General features: G+C 37.4%; 1 protein-coding gene across 10 annotated transcripts in view; it reads left to right on the top strand.

Annotated features, from left to right (window-relative positions):
* LOC127618565 (gastrula zinc finger protein XlCGF26.1-like) overlaps nucleotides 1–18700 on the top strand; it is a 105400-nt gene that overhangs the window by 65096 nt on the left and 21604 nt on the right. For 4 of the 10 annotated variants that reach the window (XM_052091093.1, XM_052091091.1, XM_052091095.1 and 1 more), the window contains exon 2: nucleotides 15880–16069. The exons of 4 other annotated variants lie outside the window; for them this stretch is intronic. In XM_052091093.1, the coding sequence (XP_051947053.1) occupies nucleotides 15880–16069 (190 nt within the window). Of the gene's footprint in view, nucleotides 1–6826; nucleotides 6841–13268; nucleotides 13454–15879; nucleotides 16070–18700 lie in introns of those variants that run through there. 2 more of the 10 variants (XM_052091090.1, XM_052091098.1) reach the window with 2 other exon arrangements.

The raw sequence follows: 18700 nt of genomic DNA, 5'->3' as shown, positions 1-18700 counted from the left end.
TCTATTATTCCAAATGGTACATTTATGGGGGAAATATTATGACTATACATAAGAGTCCATGAAAGTAATGCTTGTTTGTGGAAACTTGCAAGTTTAATGGGTATTTTGTTAATATCATAATCACATTTCAATATGAACTCTATACCACCTACTTTTTTAAATATAGATTTAGGTATGGTATACCATATACTTTGCTTATTTTTTAAATAATTTTGGAGCCATTTTATTTTAAATATCATGTTAGAGGTCTTAAAATCCAAAACATTCAGTCCTCCTTCAGTTTTTGATCTACAAATATTTTCTTTTTTAATATAGTGTGATTTGTTCTTCCAAATAAATCTAAAAAGTTTGGTGTCTATCATTTTTATTAAAGAGGGGGGTACATCTAACACTTGAGCAATATAAACCAACCTAGATAAACCCTCAGCCTTAACCAGTAACACACGACCATTTAAAGAGATATCTCTCATCAGCCAAGAATTAAGTTTTTTTTCAAATGATTGAATGACAGGAGTGAAGTTTAACTCACTTCTGACTTCCATATTTTTAGCTATCTTGATCCCCAAATATTTGACAACTTCTTTCACTGGAATATCACATACTGCTGTAAAATTACAGGAACCTAGTGCCATAAGCTCACATTTATTAATATTCAGGGAAAGACCAGATACAGATGAAAAGAACTGCAGACACTTAATTGCTTTTTCAATTTCAGTATAGTCTCTTAAGAAAAGGGTGTCATCGGCTAATTGTGTGCATTTAATTTCTGTATCTTCTATTCTGATACCACGAAAAGTATCTTTCTTAATATGAATGGCCATAACTTGTGTAACCAACAAAAAAAGCAATGGACTAATAGGGCAGCCCTGTCGAATCCCCCTTTTGATTTCAAATCTATGAGAAGTTTCATATGACAGTTTTACAGAGCGATTAATCTTATTATATAGGGGTCTGATTACTTTTTGAAATTTGTCCCCAAAACCAAAAAATTCAAGGGTTTTAAAAATAAAGTCATGTTGTATTGTATCGAAGGCCTTGTAAAAATCGACAAACAGAATAAAACTATTTTCATTGATAATTTCATTATAATCTATGAGATCTAATACAAGTCTAATATTATTACAAATATGTCTTCCTTTTATAAAACCTGACTGCCCCTCATCAATAATAGTTTCTAATCCTGATTTTAACCTTTCAGCGAATATGGAAGCAAAAATTTTACTATCGTTATTAATTAAGGTGATAGGTCGCCAATTATCTAGTAATAATAGGTCTTTATCAGGCTTTGGAATTAATGATATTAGACCTTGTGTCATGGAGGGTGGCAAAACATCCTGATCAATAGATTCTTTAAAGACCATTAACAGAAATTCAACTAAATCATCTTGAAATATTTTAAAAAATTCAGCAGTTAAGCCATCATTTCCGGGGGACTTGTTTAATTTAAGTTTATTTATAGCTGTTCTAATCTCTAAAATGGATATTTCCTGATCACAAAGGTCTTTAAATTCTTCATCGATATTATCTATATTATGTTTTAGGGGTTTTAAAAATTCATCTATTTTGTCCACAGAACATGCACTGCTGGAATATAATTTACCATAAACATTTGAGACATATTTTGAAATAATAACAGGGTCCTGTGTTTCATGGCCATTAATATTAAGCTTTCTAATAGATGTATATTCTCCATTCCTTTTCTCCAGATTATAAAAGTATCTGGAATTAGTTTCTCCATCTTCTAACCAACGTCTTCGTGATCTAACAAATCTTCCTTTTGCTTTGATTATATATAATTTATCTAACTCAGCCTGCAGATTCATTAACAGATTAGAGTTTCTGTCATTATTATTATCAGTGATGTTACAAATAGCTCTAATAATTTCCTCTTCCTTTTAGATTTTGCAACTTCTTTGCCTTTATTAACTGCACTAAGTCTAATCAAAAACTTCATAAACTCAATTCTTACAGTATAAATGTGTCTGCTTAGCTTGATTCCAATAGGTTTGTATTATTCTCTTAATTTCATGTTTAAAACTATCAATTTCCAATAATCTATTATTAAGTTTCCAATAGGTCTTAGAGCCTTTACATGAAGATACGTTATTCCATATAATGAGAAGATCAGTTATTTTGTGATCAGATAATACTGATGGTTCAATGGACACTCTACTTGTATTTTGTTCTAACGAATTAGAAATTAACCAAATATCAATTCTTGACTGTTTAGACCCATCCCCATTACTCCATGTGTACTCTTTCAAAAGTGGGTGTTTAAATCTCCATATATCAATTACCCCCAATTTATCACAAAATCCAGATAACTCTGAATCAGTTGCAGATGGTCTAATTGGAACAGGAATTCTATCCATCTTAACATCTGGGACAATTTTAAAGTCCCCACCTAGAATAATTTCAACATCATGAAATCTTTCTCTAACCTTATTAATCTCATTTTCAATATCAGAGAACAAATCAACATTATATTTGTGAATATTTGAGGCATATACAGTACCTAACAAAAACATCTTCCCATCAATGGATACTATTAGAATTATCCACCTACCCCCACTGTGAACTTTGCTACTAACAATTTTACCTTTAAATGAACCTTTTAGAATTGCAACTCCTGCTGAGTGATTACTTCCAAAAGAATGCCACATTTCACTACCCCATTGAGACTTCCAAAAATTCACATCTGAAGAACAAGCATGAGTCTCTTGTAAGAAATAAAAATCTACAGTATATCTCTTGCAATACAAAAAAACAGCCTTTCGTTTAGTTAAATCTCGAATACCCCTGACATTAAAGGAACAAAATGATAACGACATGAACTTTTAACAATCAAAATTACAGAAGAAAAAAAAAAACTTAAGAGCTAAGGTATATGTAACTCAAAGGGTGCATAATTCCTATTAGTTTACAATTTAACCTGGGAGATTATTATTTTTTATTTAGTTTTTCCTCACTCCCCCTCTACCATTCTCTTTCAGATAGTATTGCTTATTCTTTGGACAGAAACCACCAAAACCAAACTTTTATTTTCATTTGGGGAAAATTTCAACGCCATCAACAAAGGCTCTACTCCCCACAAAAACAGCTTTACGACCTTTCTCTCTGGCGTCTTTCACCGTGGGCCACAAGAGTTTTCGCCTCTCCACGTCCAGCGCAGTTAAATCTTCTGTAAACCGCAAACACTTGAAGGAATTCACAGTTCTTCGCCCGTTTCCAGAGAAGATCCCGAGTAGACCTGTTCGTGAACTGAATAATCGTTGTTCTTGGGCTTCTGCCCTGTTCTTTCCGACCCAATCTATGAACAATGTCCACATCAACCTGGCATCTATCCTTCAGCTCTGGAGCAACTGAACCACAGATTCCAATCACCAGATGCTTGAGATCTTCATCCGGTTTCTCGGGAACACCCTGCAGCCTCAAGTTCCATCTCCGCCGATATCTTTCAGCTTCGTTGACTTTTCGTTCAAGCTCAGAAACTTTGTGCTCGTGTGATTTAGTGATTTCTTTCAGCGTGAAATCAATTGACTTTTTCAGGGTTGCAATGCTGAGCGTGTTTTCTCGAATCAGATTCTCCAGGTGCCCCGAACTCTCATTAATTTTCTTGGATAAGAGAGTTACAATGTTCTCTTGCATCTCAAGAAGTGACGGCTGATCTTTAGTTTTTTTTGGAATGAGGTTTTTCTGGCGTGTCATCTATATCTGGCATACGCTGAAGGTCTTTCTCGAAGGTGTACGAGTATGAGTGATCTGCCGTCTCAATGTCATCACTTATCCCTTCATCTTGACTTTTTTGTGTCTCCACTAAATTCGATGTTTTAGAATTTGTCTTCTCTTTTCGTTTAATGGCACCACCAGAGCTGTTCATTTTGTGAGAGGAAATCGAAATTCGACTGAGGGGGAACTATTCCAAAATCTATCTTCTAGTTAACAATCCAATGTAAAACTCATGTAGTCTATAACGTATGACAATTAATTTATCCCATCAACAAATTTTTGGAAAAAACACCACTAAAACGTCCGCAACTAAGAAAGATCACCCACCTTGGCCGCCATCTTGTCGCCCCCCCACTTGAGAACAAATATCAGGCTCTATGCACGTCGCAGTTCCGGGTTCACGTGTACTAGGCTATCAACTTCCGGTTCAACTTCCTGTTTATACACAGACAGATATGGCTCTCTTTTATAGTCGTTGTCTTCAGGACTTACCTCGTCTGACGGTAAATGATGTAGACCGACTCATAAAAATCACATGCTTGTTGAGCGTATATACAAAAATATTGATGTAATGTGCACCATTGTTTTTTTTTTTACCACTACCTACTGAAGTGTTTGCGTGTTTAGGTCATTTTTAGATAACCAGTGAAGTATTTCTCAATTTCTACAATTGTACAAATGATGCTTTATTTAATGACTGTGTGTTACAGTGTGGCCACATACCACTGGTGGTCCATTCAATTATAATATACTGCATTATATTTATTGTATTCTTATTTATTTACACTATAAACAATATTTACATATATACACAATGTATGTGTGTGTGTATATATATATATATATATATATATATATATATACACACACACATACTATATTTATACAATATAATATATATACACCTATCTATTATATTACATTAGACATGTATATGTACATATATACTTAGATTTGTATAGGCTAGTTAATAAATACATATGTTATGCATTATGAAATTATAATAAAAAATGCATAAGGAAACACTGTCTTAGTTTTGTCTGTTGATCAGAGTTATGAACAGAGTGTGAAATCCATAGTTTTTACAAAAGTATATATACAATATTTACATTTACCATAGCACATTAACAAGGATGAGGGTTTTTAGACTCAGTGGCTCAATGCCTTGACAAGTGGTCCACATTCGTAGTTCACAAGCAAACATGCCACTGTAAACAGTTGGTTTATGCTACCAGAAATGGACAAGGGGATGACTGTGTCAAACAACTTATGCTCCTTCACTCGACGGATAAGACGTTCCAACATGTACACTGAGCCTGGCCACAGACTGAGTGTGTGTCACTTCATGAGGTAGCATTTGTTTTCCCTTGGTCAGGAAAACAGGCCGGTGAACTTTGCATTGCACTAGGCTGTCAATTAAGAAGCCCTTATCCACCATGATGGCCATGTCAGGGGTAAGAAGGTTAATGATCCCTGACTGTTTGAACAACTCCTGTCACTTATAGACCCTGCATAGAGTCCAGACACAAATGTTATTGCACCATGCGGTGCCATTCCTATTAAAGCCTTGAATGTGCAGTGAGACTTATAGTTTGAAAAAACCTCACTTTGTAATAGCAATGAGGAAGGTGTTTGGCAGCGGATCTCAGTAAAATCCAGGATAACCTGTGTGTCTCGGAAAAGATGAAATTCCTCTGGCAGATGGGCTCGTACTCTCTCTTTCGGCATCCAAATGCACACTGACCCCAGGACAAAGTACAGGAAGTTGGCCCAGGTTGTTATGATGCGGCTCACAGTGGCCTGATGTACATGGAAGCGATGACCAAGGTCCTTTTGCTTGAGGCCCAAAGCAAGATGCATCATGAACAGGAAGAACTCGTCTATTGCAGGAAGTGCCCGAGTGTTTCCAGACTCCTTGGTGACTTTGGAGTTGGTGACACGAATCATTCTGTGCGTTGCCAGTTCAATCAGTTCCCAGAAGGCCATCAGGTGGTTATAGGTTGCAAATCTGTCAAGAAATAAATGTACATTGGTTCTCACATGGCATAAAAGACTTACACTTAGCTTTATAGTATAGTAATTTCCAGTTTAGGAAATAAGAATGCTGAACTACAAGTAACTGATACAACAATCTTGTAATACATCACGAGTCATGAAAATTATGGAATTCGGTATGTATGATTAAACTAACTCTGATTGCTGTTGAAGACAACAGATGTTATTCATACTTATAATTATGTTAGCCTATGTTGTTGTTATTATTTTGGTCGGTGTAGCCTACTTTTACGTGCAGCTAGCTTATACAACTCCAATAATATTTAATAACAACGTGAACTAGTGTTTTCAAGACAAAGGCAATGCTATTACAAATGCTTATCACAGGCAATATAATTTTACCTTGTATAAAAGCGTATGTCCTCATCGGACCCAGCAAATCTCTGGAGACCAAAGCGAAGTATGATCTTGGTCTGGTCCAACTGCTTCCGTAGATCTTCTATCTCCCTCGTCAACTCCTCATTTTCATGTAATACCATGTCCACAGCTGCAGCTTCGGGAACTGAACAATAATCATGCCCAGTTCTCTCCACGTCAAAGTCCATATCTTGCTCTATGTCCGAGTCAGGATCAGGGGCAGCGGTCTCTCTCGCCGTTCCCAAACACTCGACCTCGGCGGCTGCACTTGGTAATGGTTCCACTCAAACAGTGTAGGGAAAGCACCTTTTTTCAGACGTCTCAGTCTAGTCCCTTCCATAAAGTCATCAGGTTTGAAATGAATGCTACACACCTTTGTGTTTTTGTTGACTTGGAAGTCATCCCTCCTGATCTTAACGATCCATTTTTTTCTGAGATCCTCTTCCACAGGAAATGAATGAAAACTCACAGTCGAGTTGTATCTTGCCGACACAACGAGGAGCTTGTTTTTTTAGGTTTGGGTTGCGTCATCAAACAGCGACGTTGGGAAGTGAAGCTACACTGGAATGTAGCGAGCTCGAGCGAATGGGTCAAACGTTTAAACAAGAACTGACGGATGATCCTGGGAGAAAGGAGCGTCTGGAAGTGGGAGTTTGGAAAAAGGTCAACTTAAAATGGAGAAGATGAAGAAGGCAGCGGGTAGGCACAACTATGTTGAGAATGGGTCAGAGTGGAGGGACACTGATATGGGTGATAGTGAGGGAGGTATGGATATAAGTCAAGAAGGTGGAAAAAAGAGGGACAAAAGAGGAAATACTTTTGCTGGGATCAGTACAAAGAGGGCGAGGAGTAATGAGGATTATGGGAAAGTAATAAAAGATAAAGGTACGGAAGGACTAGAGTTTAAAATCATATTGAGATTTGGTGAGGAGAGGGGAGTTTCGTCAATAAGTCCGGTGAAATTAACAACTATATTAAAAACCAGATCGGGGATATTGTAGTAGCCAAGGTGTTAAGAGATGGTAATCTAATGATCGGATGTAAAAATGAAGAACAGAGAGAGCGGGCTGGAAGGATTAAAGAAATTGGGAGGTTTAAAGTAATAAGTACAAGTCAAATTGAAAAAGGAAACATGTGGAGTAAGGGAGTGATATGGGAGGTACCAGTCGGGGTTACAATAGAGGAAATTAAAGCAAATCTTAAAGGAGGATATCTAAAAGGTGCTCGAAGGATGCAGATAACTAAGGAGGGAATGAGGAAGGACAGTGAGCTTGTGATTCTGGAGTTTGAGGAGGAAGTGCTCCCAAAGAATGTAACACTAGGTTTTATGAGTTATAGTGTAAGAGAGTATGTTCCAAAGCCAATAAGGTGTTATAACTGTCAAAGGTTTGGACATACAGCAATAACATGTAAAGGCAGAAGAAGTTGTGCAAGATGTGGAGAAGATCATGAGTATGGTCCAGTGGGGATTTCTTTAAGACTGCAAGGGAAGCTCAGCTTCCCCTATAATGTCAAAAAAATAATGGTCAAATATGTACTATTGTGTAAACAATTTATTGACTAAAAATGCGTTAGAACACGTTCATCTCGAAGACGAGTTCGTTCAGAATCAGCTACATTACATATAGCAGGTCGGCTGACTCGATTTACTTCTCATACATTCCCGTAGCGTCAGTGCATTTCCCTGTTGAAGCCGAGCGTCCATTGACTTCAATGGGGCTGCTCTGAACAGTTTTTTCAGTGCTCCGAAAATAGACGGTCATTGGATAAATGCTGCGATTATGTCCCGCCCACAGACGCTCAGCGTCTCTGGGGGTGAATGAGGAGTGGGCTGGCCCGGACTCCGGGCTTCGCGTGATGATTGGAGGATCTGTCGAAAGACTGCATCTCCTTTTGATTGACAGCGAATCTGTACTATAAGAAGTCACTGAAGCTATTTCAGCTCAGTCCCATCATGGATTTCTCAAGTGTAGTCGAAAGATAAACTGCTGCAACCTATTTCTTTATATTTGTTTGGCTGAAATTGCTAGTCAATTTGCATAATACATTTCACACAATTATACACCACATTCCTTGTTTCAGTTTTACCAAGTTTAATATATTTTGTTTTAGAGCGTTCGTTCGTTCGTTCATTCATTCATTCATTCATACAGTAGGCTAGGCTAGCGTCGTACAGGTGAAACTGCGCACGATGGCAGACGGTGCTAATATTGTCGACCTGATTTTGGCGAAGCCATTTGAAAGTCTTCCTTACGAGGAAAAAATTAGAATTAAACAGCAGGGCAGATCAACACCTAAGATTGATTTAGTGCAAAAAATAGGGAAAAATAACAGGTCTTTTCAGCTCTCCTGGTATGACAAAGTTAGCTGGCTGACTGGAAGTGCTGTGACAAATAAAATGTACTGCTGGCCATGCCTCTTGATGAAACCATCTCACGGATGTGTTGTTTGGTCAAAAGTGGGGTTTGGAGATCTGTCTAACTTTGACAGGGCATATAAAAGACATTTAAATAAGTTTATAATGTAGGCCGAAAATGAGCTTCCCCTCTTTGAAAGACCAGCAGCCGCCACTGGTATGGTCATTGTAATCACGAGCAACCAAAGTGTTGTAATTGTGGGGGTAGTCATAGTGTGGCTTACAGTGGATGTGAGGTGATGAGAAGGGAAATGGAAGTACAACGAGCTAAAATTCAAAATAAGAGCTCATATGCAGAAGCTGTGAAAATGGTTAGTAAGAATGATGAAAGAAACAGAGTTGAAACACAAAATACAAAAGTTCCAGACCAGGCAAAGGAGGGGATAGTAACGGTTGATCTAAAGAAGTTAGTCACTTTCATAGCAGGGGTGATAAATGCAACTATGGAGGTTAAATCTAAAATGGAGAGAATACAAATAATTGTAAAAGCAGCAGTTCATCACCTAGATATCAGGGAGCTGACATGGGAGGAGGTGAGGAATGAGCTAAGCAGTCAAGCAAGCCAGGAGCAAGTAGGGACTGGATAGTATTAATAATGGTCCTCTTGCTACAATGGAATGCTAGGCGCTTGATGGCCAATGGACAGGAATTTAAAAAGTATATTGATGATCTTCCCAATAAACCTGACATTATTTGTGTACAGGAAACTTGGTTGAGACCAAATTTAGAATTCAGGTTAGATGGATATGCCTCTGTAAGGTGTGATAGGGAAGATGGAGTAGGGGGAGGATGTGCTACATTTACTGGAAACGATATTTCATTCAGAGAAGTGAGTGTAGGGGTGAAAGAACAAGAATATGTTAGTGTAGCGATATGGACGAATGAGGGAGAGTGTGTAATTATAAATATTATAATCCTTGTAGGAAATTAGAGTTGGGGCAGATATCACAAATAGTAGGGTTGGATGGTAACAAGGTGGTAGTGTGTGGTGACTTTAATGCACATAGTACTTTATGGGGAGGAATAAGAACAGATGCAAATGGTGAGGTTATAGAAGAATTGCTAGAAGAGAGAAACATGGTTTGTTTAAATGATGGGAGAGGGACTAGAATAGATGTGCATACAGGGAACATCTCAGCATTAGATTGAACTTTAGTTTCTAGGAATTTAGCGGGAATATGTGAGTGGGATCTATCTGAAGATTCATCGGTAGGTAGTGATCATTTTCCAGTATGGTGTAGTGTTTTATTGGAAACAAATAAGGATCAAAGGGAATTAGTGGGGAAGTGGATATTTAGTAGTGCAAAATGGGAAAGATTTAAATATATGTGTGAGATAGAAATGGACAAAATAGATCTAAATGAGGAAATAGAAGAGATTGATAAAAGTATTAGAACAACAATACTACAAGCTGCCAAAGAATCGATCCCTAAAAGCAAAGGGAAAATTAAAAGAAAGGCAGTTCCCTGGTGGATAGATGAATGTGGGAAAATAGTGAAAGAAAGGAATAAAGCACTCAGAGTATTAAGAAGAACACATAATTTTCATAATTTGATTAAATATAAAGAAACACAAGCAAAGGTTAGGAAAATTATACGAAAAGCAAAAAAGCAAAGCTGGCAGACTTTCTGTAACAAAATTGGTAGAGCAACACCTGTTGGAGATGTGTGGAACATGATTAAGAGTATGCGAGGAATTAGAAGGAATGGAAGTATCCAATATTGAAGATGGGGAGGAAGCAGCAGTGTCTGACCAGGAGAAGGCAGAGATGATAGCGAAGGCATTTACTCTTATTCATAGTTCCGATAACTTAACGGAGGAGGGCAAGAGAGGAAGGACAATGACAAGATTAGCATATGGAGATTTACTTGAAAGAAGGGAGGATAGTAACAGTATAATGGATGCGCCAATTACAATGGAAGAAATGAGAAGGGCAATAAAAGGATCTGGATTAACATCCCCGGGTAAAGATGATATCTGTTATGTAATGATAGAACATCTAGGTGTTTTAGCATCTACAAAGTTGCTGGGGTTTTATAATAAAGTATGGGATTTAGGGAAATTGCCAGCTGGGTGGAAAGAAGCAGTAATTATTCCTATCAGGAAACCAGGGAAAGATTTGTCAAGCCCAATGAATTATAGACCAATAGCACTTACGTCACATGTAGGAAAGATAATGGAAAGGATCATTACAGATAGATTATCCTTTTATATGGAAAGAAGAGGAATTTTATCACCTCATCAGAGTGGATTTAGGAGGGGTAGAGGAACGATGGATCCTGTTATGTGTTTGGAAACCGAGATAAGGAAAGCTCAAGTTAATAAAGAATCTGTAATGGCAGTGTTCTTTGATGTAGAAAAAGCCTACGATATGGTTTGGAAGGAGGGAGTAATGATACAATTAAAAATGATAGGAATAGCAGGTAGGACATATAATTGGATTAAGGGATTCTTGGATGAGAGAAGTATACAAGTAAGAATTGGGACAGCTGTTTCAAGAAGATACATGGTAGAGAATGGTACTCCTCAAGGCAGTGTTATTAGCCCTATACTCTTTTCCATAATGATTAATGATGTTTTTCACAAGTGCAGGGGGATTTCGGACAGTCACTGTTTGCTGATGATGGAGCCTTATGGAAAAGGGGAAGGAACATTAATCATATTAAAGGTAAAATACAAGAGGCAATTAATGTGGTGGAGAGATGGTCAATTGCATGGGGATTTAAGTTTGCAATTGGGAAGACCAAGACAGTATTTTTCACTAGAAAGAGAGGGGTTGAGGCTCAGGTAAAGATGTATGGACAAGATATAGAGCAAGTAAAAGTTTTTAGGTTTTTGGGTATGTGGTTTGATGATAAGTTAACATGGAAGGAACATATTAGAAGGATAAATACCAAGTGTAAAAAGATACTAAATGTGATGAGATGCATAACAGGGTCAGAATGGGGGGCAAGTAGGGCTGCTAGTAAAAATGTGTATATAGCATTGATAAGATCAGTATTAGATTACGGGAGCATTGCTTATGGATCGGCAGCAAAAACGTCATTAAAGAAGTTTGATGTGGTGCAAGCTCAAGCTCTAAGACTATGCTGTGGGGCTGTGAAAACAACTCCTGTGGCTGCTCTTCAGGTTGAGATGGGGGAAATGCCGTTGCACATTAGACGTAAGCAGTTAATGATGCACTACTGGATAAATTTACAAGGGCATTCTGGGGATCGACATCCTACAACTAAGTTACTTCTCCCATGTTGGGAGAGTGAAAGAGCTAAACGGGGATGCTTTGCATGGAGATGTGAGGAAATAGCTGGAGACATGGCATTAAATCAAGGAGGATATATCCCGACAGTGCCATTATCAGTGACACCACCTTGGTTGTTTCCTCCAGTGTCAGTAGATTTATATTTCCTGGAAAAAATGCAGGGTCAAAAAGGATTTGGAAATATTGCAGTACTGGTGGAAGATAGAATACAAACACTATATCAAACATATGTTCAAATATATACAGATGGATCCAAGGATCCTAATACAGGGAAAACAGGTTTTGGTTTTAGTATTCCTACATTGCATGTTTCTGGTAAAAGAAGGACTTCAGATCATCTATCAGTGTATACAGCAGAAATGTTGGCAATTGTAATAGCATTACAGAAGGTAGAAGAATTACAAATTAAAAAAGTTATTTTATGTACAGACTCATGCTCTGCATTAATGTCACTGCAGTCATTTACATCTGTTGAGTTATGGTTCAGCTAGAGTTGCATTCAGAGGAAAAGAGTGGACGATAGAGATGAGTCATCTTTAGCCGTTCTTGGCATATTTATTTTCAACTGCAGACACATCATTCTCACGGTCGAACAGCATAGAGTAATATATATTTTTTAACTACGGTAAATCTACTTGGACAAACATAATGACGCAAACGCGTCCTCCATAGCTTGCACTTTAGTGCCCTCTTGTGACATAAACATATGCATAACACAGAACAGTACAGCATTACACTACACAATATACAACTGAGGACATAGTGAACATACTTTAACAACATCTAACAGCAGGCAAGATATAGTAAATGAGATATATGAAACATTGTACAGAATTAAAAATATGAACATGCAGGTAATATTTATGTGGATTCCAGCACACAGAGGGATTAAGGGAAATGAAGATGTGGATGCATTAGCAAAACAGGCTCTGCTGCAGGAGGAGGTCTTGTGCGTTCCACTCAGTAAGTCTGACGCTAAAGGAATAATCAAACGAAACATCATTAAGGAGTGGCAGAACAGTTGGGATACAGGAAACACAGGGCGACATCTCTATATATTACAGCAAGATGTGGGTACAGGAAGGATAGCCAGAAGAAACAATAAAGAGGAGAACATCTTGACAAGGCTAAGGGTAGGACATACTAGGCTTAATAAAACTTTGCACTTAATAAATAAACACCCTTCAGGAGTGTGTGAACATTGCCAAATAGAGGAGTCAGTTGAGCATGTAATTCTTCACTGTCAAAAATTCTCTCGAGAGCGGGAAGGATTAAGGGAGGAAAGTAGAAAGTTTGAACAGGAAGAATTAAGTCTAAAAAAATTTTTTGATATTGAAGTAGGGAAGTTATTCTGTTATTTGAGAGAAACTGGATTGATAAATAGAATTTAGGGGCAGGAAATATTATTAGTATTATTACTATTATTAGTTTTATTTATTTTGTTTCTTCAAGGGAAGGAAAGCTCTGACCCACACTCCAACATAGTAGGTGGCGGTAATGCACCATAATTCTGGTTGCCACCCGCCATTAAACGTAACAAAGAAGAAGAAGAAGAAGACGCGCATCAACACTCCAGTCCTGTTGGTGGAAGTTGTTGTTTTGAAAACCTCCAGAAAACACAAGAAGAACTCATTTCGGTAAGTGTTGTGAGGTTTATATTTATTTTGATCTATATATTTTCTGTGCATGTTGTACATTTTTCTCTCTTTGTCGTTTTAATGACCGTGCAAAAAGCTTATCATCGACGCATTATTTTAGGAGAAATGAACAGAAATGTGCGAGTTATATGATTAATTTCGGACATATGAGCTCTTTAAATCCAGCGGCTGACTGTAAATGAGTTGAAAGAAGGCGATAATGTGCTATATTAGGGGAGAACGAGCACAGACGGATGGGTTAAAAGTATTTTCCCTTTAAAAACTAAATTGATGCACGTTTGTTATAAAAAGGCGGGACACTTTGTGAAGTTCTTTCGTTTGCACTGTTCACGAGCCTTTGTTGGACTTTTACATTTACATAGCCAGGTATAACGATACTAGTTTAATATACAAACACTTAAGAAGCAGTTGTCTATTTACACTTTCGTCTGTCTGTGGTTAAACTCAAATACTTCTAGTTTATTCTTGTGTTTGTTTTTTAATTCCATTCGTCGTAACGTTGTGACCACGTGTTTACTGACTACAGTTCGGTGTGTGCGCATGCGCCTCATTTGATCTCTAAAGAAAAGGTAAACACTATCTAGTTTTGTTCGACGTACAGCAAGTACAGGGTTATAGAAAGTAATATAAATGTATATTATATAATAAATAAATACATTATAGTAAAATGTAATGTGCTTAAAACAAAAGCTTATGTGCCATACCTCCCGCAACCACCTCTGGAAAATCAACTTCCCTTCTTATCGCGACTGCTAATGGTTCCAGGGCAAGACAGAACAATAAAGGGATAGAGGGCAACCCTGCTGGGTGCTCCTATCCATCTAATAAAAGTATTCCCGAACCAGTAAATTTCCAAAACCTTAAAAAATAAACACGTTCTACCATATCAAATGCCTTTTCGGCGTCAAGTGAGTTGGCAGCGACCGGAGTCTGATCATTCTCCACTGACAACATAATATTGATGAAACACCTAATGTTATCAGAAGAGCTGTTGTAGATTATTGTTCTGGATTTTTTTTTGTAGATTATGTCTCTCACAGTGGACATGCACCTACGATGACAATTTCAGACCCCTCCATGATTTCTAAGTGGGAGAACTTGCAAAATAGCAGGGTGTTCAAATACTTATTTTCCTCACTGTATTATGACGGACTTCAGAGGATGAAATTATGCCAACTCCAACCTGCATCACCTCGGTCTATTTATGGACTATGATCCTGAAATGAAATGCTTAGACTAACTATTGCCAACAAAAGCCTTCATCAGCCAATTAACAAGGACAATTGCATGTATGTGAACTTCTGCAATTAATCAAGATGGACTTCAAAGACTTTGGTCATTAATCTTACAGTTCAAACACAATCGATGTTTAATCACTGACCCTTATCACTTAGTTTAATAATTTTAAACCTTGATTTTACATTACATTCATAATGTTAGCCAGAGGGGAACTGGCCCCCACAGTGAGTCTGGTTTCTCCCAAGGTTATTTTCCTCCATTAATCTACATCTTATGGAGTTTTGTGTTCCTTGCCACAGTCGCCTACAGCTTGCTCACTGGGGTTATAAATACAATTTATCATTTAATTATTTTGAAACACTATTAAAAATCATATTTTATCTAAATTACACAATGATGATTAATCAACTTTATAGACATTACAGTTCTTATCGTCTGTTAATGCTAATATTCTGTAAAGCTGCTTTGAAACGATGTGTGTTGTGAAAGGCGCTATACAAATAAAATTGACTTGACTTCCAGTATACATGATCTGTATAAGCAGTGTACTCCTGTATACATGCAGCTCAGTCAGTAAGCAGCTTTCTCCACAGCAATGTAATTTCCCCACAACACTGTTGTGAATAACAAACATGGGTACTGGGGAAGATTTCAGTATTTTATTATCTGTTGCTTTGCTTTATTTCCAGATATTCCAGAGTTCTTTCTGTGTTTGTTTCCTTACCTTTCTATCTTGACCTCTAGTGGAATTGCGCTTCAATAGTGGGGTTTCCCTTTTCGTAAAACTCATATTTTACAGCGGTGTTTATAAATGGCCACTTTTCCCACTGTACTCCCAGAAATGTTTTGTTGGCTTGTTGTTTGGCTCAACCCTATGATATTTGTAATTCGGTCTGTTCCATGCACATGCGCACTCCTAACAAACCTGTCCAATTCCTTGGACTGATCTCTCCATTATTACACACTCCAAACCTGTAAAGGATCAACTTTTATTTTCTAGAATATCTCAGACAATGTTTATTCTCGCTGTAACAATGTGTTATCTTCATAACTTTTAAATAAGTTATTTTGTACACAATAACAGATTTGTTCTTGTGTACAATCATATAATAATCTTGAGTTTGATGAATGTCAGTCCATTATAATGATGATGTTTTTGTGTTCAGATGTTCATCATGAGAGAACAGATGAATGTGATCCACACTGGAGAACAGCAGATGCTGCAGATACCAGTGAAGATGTGTTCAGTGAAGCTGCTGGACTGCAGGAACCTGATGAAGATGAGAGGAGAAATCAAAGTAGAGGAACAACAGAGTGATGAATATTATGAAGAAACCACAGCAAAGGAACAACAGAGTAATGATGATGATGATGATGATGATTTTATTCCTTCAGATATGTTTCTCCTTGTAATGTTGTTTTACATATTCATGACAGGATCTGTTGGCAGATGATTTTATCACTCGAAATTCATACTAAAAAGTTTCCCTCTATTTTGTGTTGTCAGTTTAGAAGTGCTCAGTTGTCTTTTAAGGTACATCTTTTTTTTATTTTTCCAAATTCAAAACAGTTCTGCAGGAACGGTCACTCTGGATTAGGGTTTTGCTTAAAGTCTTAATTTGTCCTTTTTAACATGATATCTTTTAAAGGATGGTTCACCAGTTGATAGACAATTTAAAGTTATTTTTCAGATAATACACTTATGGCCACGATATACTTCATACAAAATCTAAAAAAACAAACTAATGGTGTGATGGCATTTAGAGCAAAATCTGGTCAAAAAGGGGTTCATCAGTTTGTTTTGGTGGTTCATTACAGCTCGCCTGGGCAAAAGTTTAGGAACATTTCTAACCAGCTGCTGAACACCTCCTTACTGTCATTGGTCCATGTTGTCCACAACCATTCACACATAAAGTCTGCTCCACAAAAATGCTAAATATCATGCAGGGGTTGCTGTCAGAAACCACGGAGCTGGTCTCCGTCAGGCCAAATGTAGCTATTCTTAAGTTTACAAAAAAGGCAGAGAAGATCCCGATTTCTCTATCAGCTATTAAGAGAATTGGTCAGCGCTTTGAAACAACAGGTGATGTTGCCAGAAAGAACGGATCCGGAAGGCCCGAAGCCTTTCATACAGGGATGACCACCTGCTGAAGATATCAAAGTTGGGGGAAAAAAGCTAACAAAAACTGTCAGCAGATTTCAAGACCTCAGAATACAAGACTATTTCAAGAAAGAAAAATAACATTGAGTGGAACAACATTGACTCTTCTTTCTGTAAAAAGTGTATCTACAAGGTTTAAACGTTTAAAGAAACCAAAAGGGAACAACTATCTCATACGAAGTTACTTTATTTGTTCAATTCTTGCTAATTTCCTGATCATTTGATAAGGGGTTTGCACCGTTAATTCATACATTGATGGTTCGTTCATCTTGTAAATGGCATGATGCAATGACATGTCATGTAATTTTGATATAAACATTTTATTTTTAGCTAATTGACACCCCTAGTATGAATCTATGGACCTTGCACAGCACAAATAAATACATTTGTCCCTCTCGAACTGATTTTTGTTAATTTACTTTGTTTATTGTAGAGCTGATGGACGTGAAAGAGGAACATCAAGAGCTGAATGAAGCAGAGAAGAAACATCATGATTTCACAACTGGAGAAAAATCTTTGTGTTGGTCAAAGACTGAAAATAATTTCTCACCAAAAAATCCTCAAAGAAGAGCAGCAAAGAAATCTCTTACTTGCTCTCAGTGTGAAAAGAATTTCGCATGTAAAAAAAATCTTAATGCACACATGAAAATTCACACAGGAGAGAAACCTTACACATGCCATCAGTGTGGAAAATATTTTGCATATGCAGTTTCTCTCAAAAAGCATGTCCGACATCACTGTAGCATCGACAAGCCATTTGAATATGATAACTGCTGTAAAGCATTTGTTGAGGATTCAGACCTAAGAAAACACCTGAAAACTCACACTAATGAGAAGCCTTACAAGTGTTCTTTTTGTGGGAAATGTTTTGCACACCTGTCCTATTTGAAAAAGCACCAGAAAATTCATACCTTTGCTGGAGTTCATATGTGCTTTGAATGTGGGAAGACATTTATTACAGCCAGCAGCATGAAACGGCACCAAATAATTCATACTGGAGAGAAACCTTACAAGTGCTCACACTGTGGAAAGAGTTTCACTCTGTCATGTAATCTGAAAACACACGAGAGAATTCATACTGGTGAAAAGCCTTACAAGTGCTCACACTGTGAAAAGAGTTTCACTCAATCACAACACCTGAAAACACATGAGAGAATTCATACTGGTGAAAAGCCTTACAAGTGCTCACACTGTGAAAAGAGTTTCACTCAGTTACAAGAGCTGAAAACACACAAGATAATTCATACTGGAGAGAAACCTTACAAGTGCTCACACTGTGGAAAGAGTTTCACTCAGTCACATATCCTGAAAACACATGAGAGAATCCATACTGGAGAAAAACCTTACAAGTGCTCACACTGTGGAAAGAGTTTCACTCAGTCATGTAATCTGAAAAGACACGAGAGTATCCATACTGGAGAAAAACCTTACAAGTGCTCACACTGTGAAAAGAGTTTCACTCAGTCACATATCCTGAAAAGACACGGGAGAATTCATACTAGAGAAAAACCTTACAAGTGCACATACTGTGGAAAGAGTTTCACTCAGTCATGTAATCTGAAAAGACACGAGAGTATCCATACTGGAGAAAAACGTACGACTGCGATTAATTTGGGAAAAGTTTAAACAAAGCAAGTAATCTATATAGACATGTAAAGGAGTATTTCCCAAGAAGTCACAGTTGGTGGTCGACCAATGTGTGTTTTTCAATGGCCCATACCAATAAGCACATTGTAAACGATATATACAGTGAGGAAAATAAGTATTTGAACACCCTGCTATTTTGCAAGTTCTCCCACTTAGAAATCATGGAGGGGTCTGAAATT

This window comes from Xyrauchen texanus, chromosome 25 (assembly GCF_025860055.1).
Source record: "Xyrauchen texanus isolate HMW12.3.18 chromosome 25, RBS_HiC_50CHRs, whole genome shotgun sequence".
Lineage (NCBI taxonomy): Eukaryota > Metazoa > Chordata > Actinopteri > Cypriniformes > Catostomidae > Xyrauchen > Xyrauchen texanus.
The sequence above is the reverse complement of the archived record's forward strand: the minus strand, read 5'-3'. Positions and strand labels throughout refer to the sequence as shown.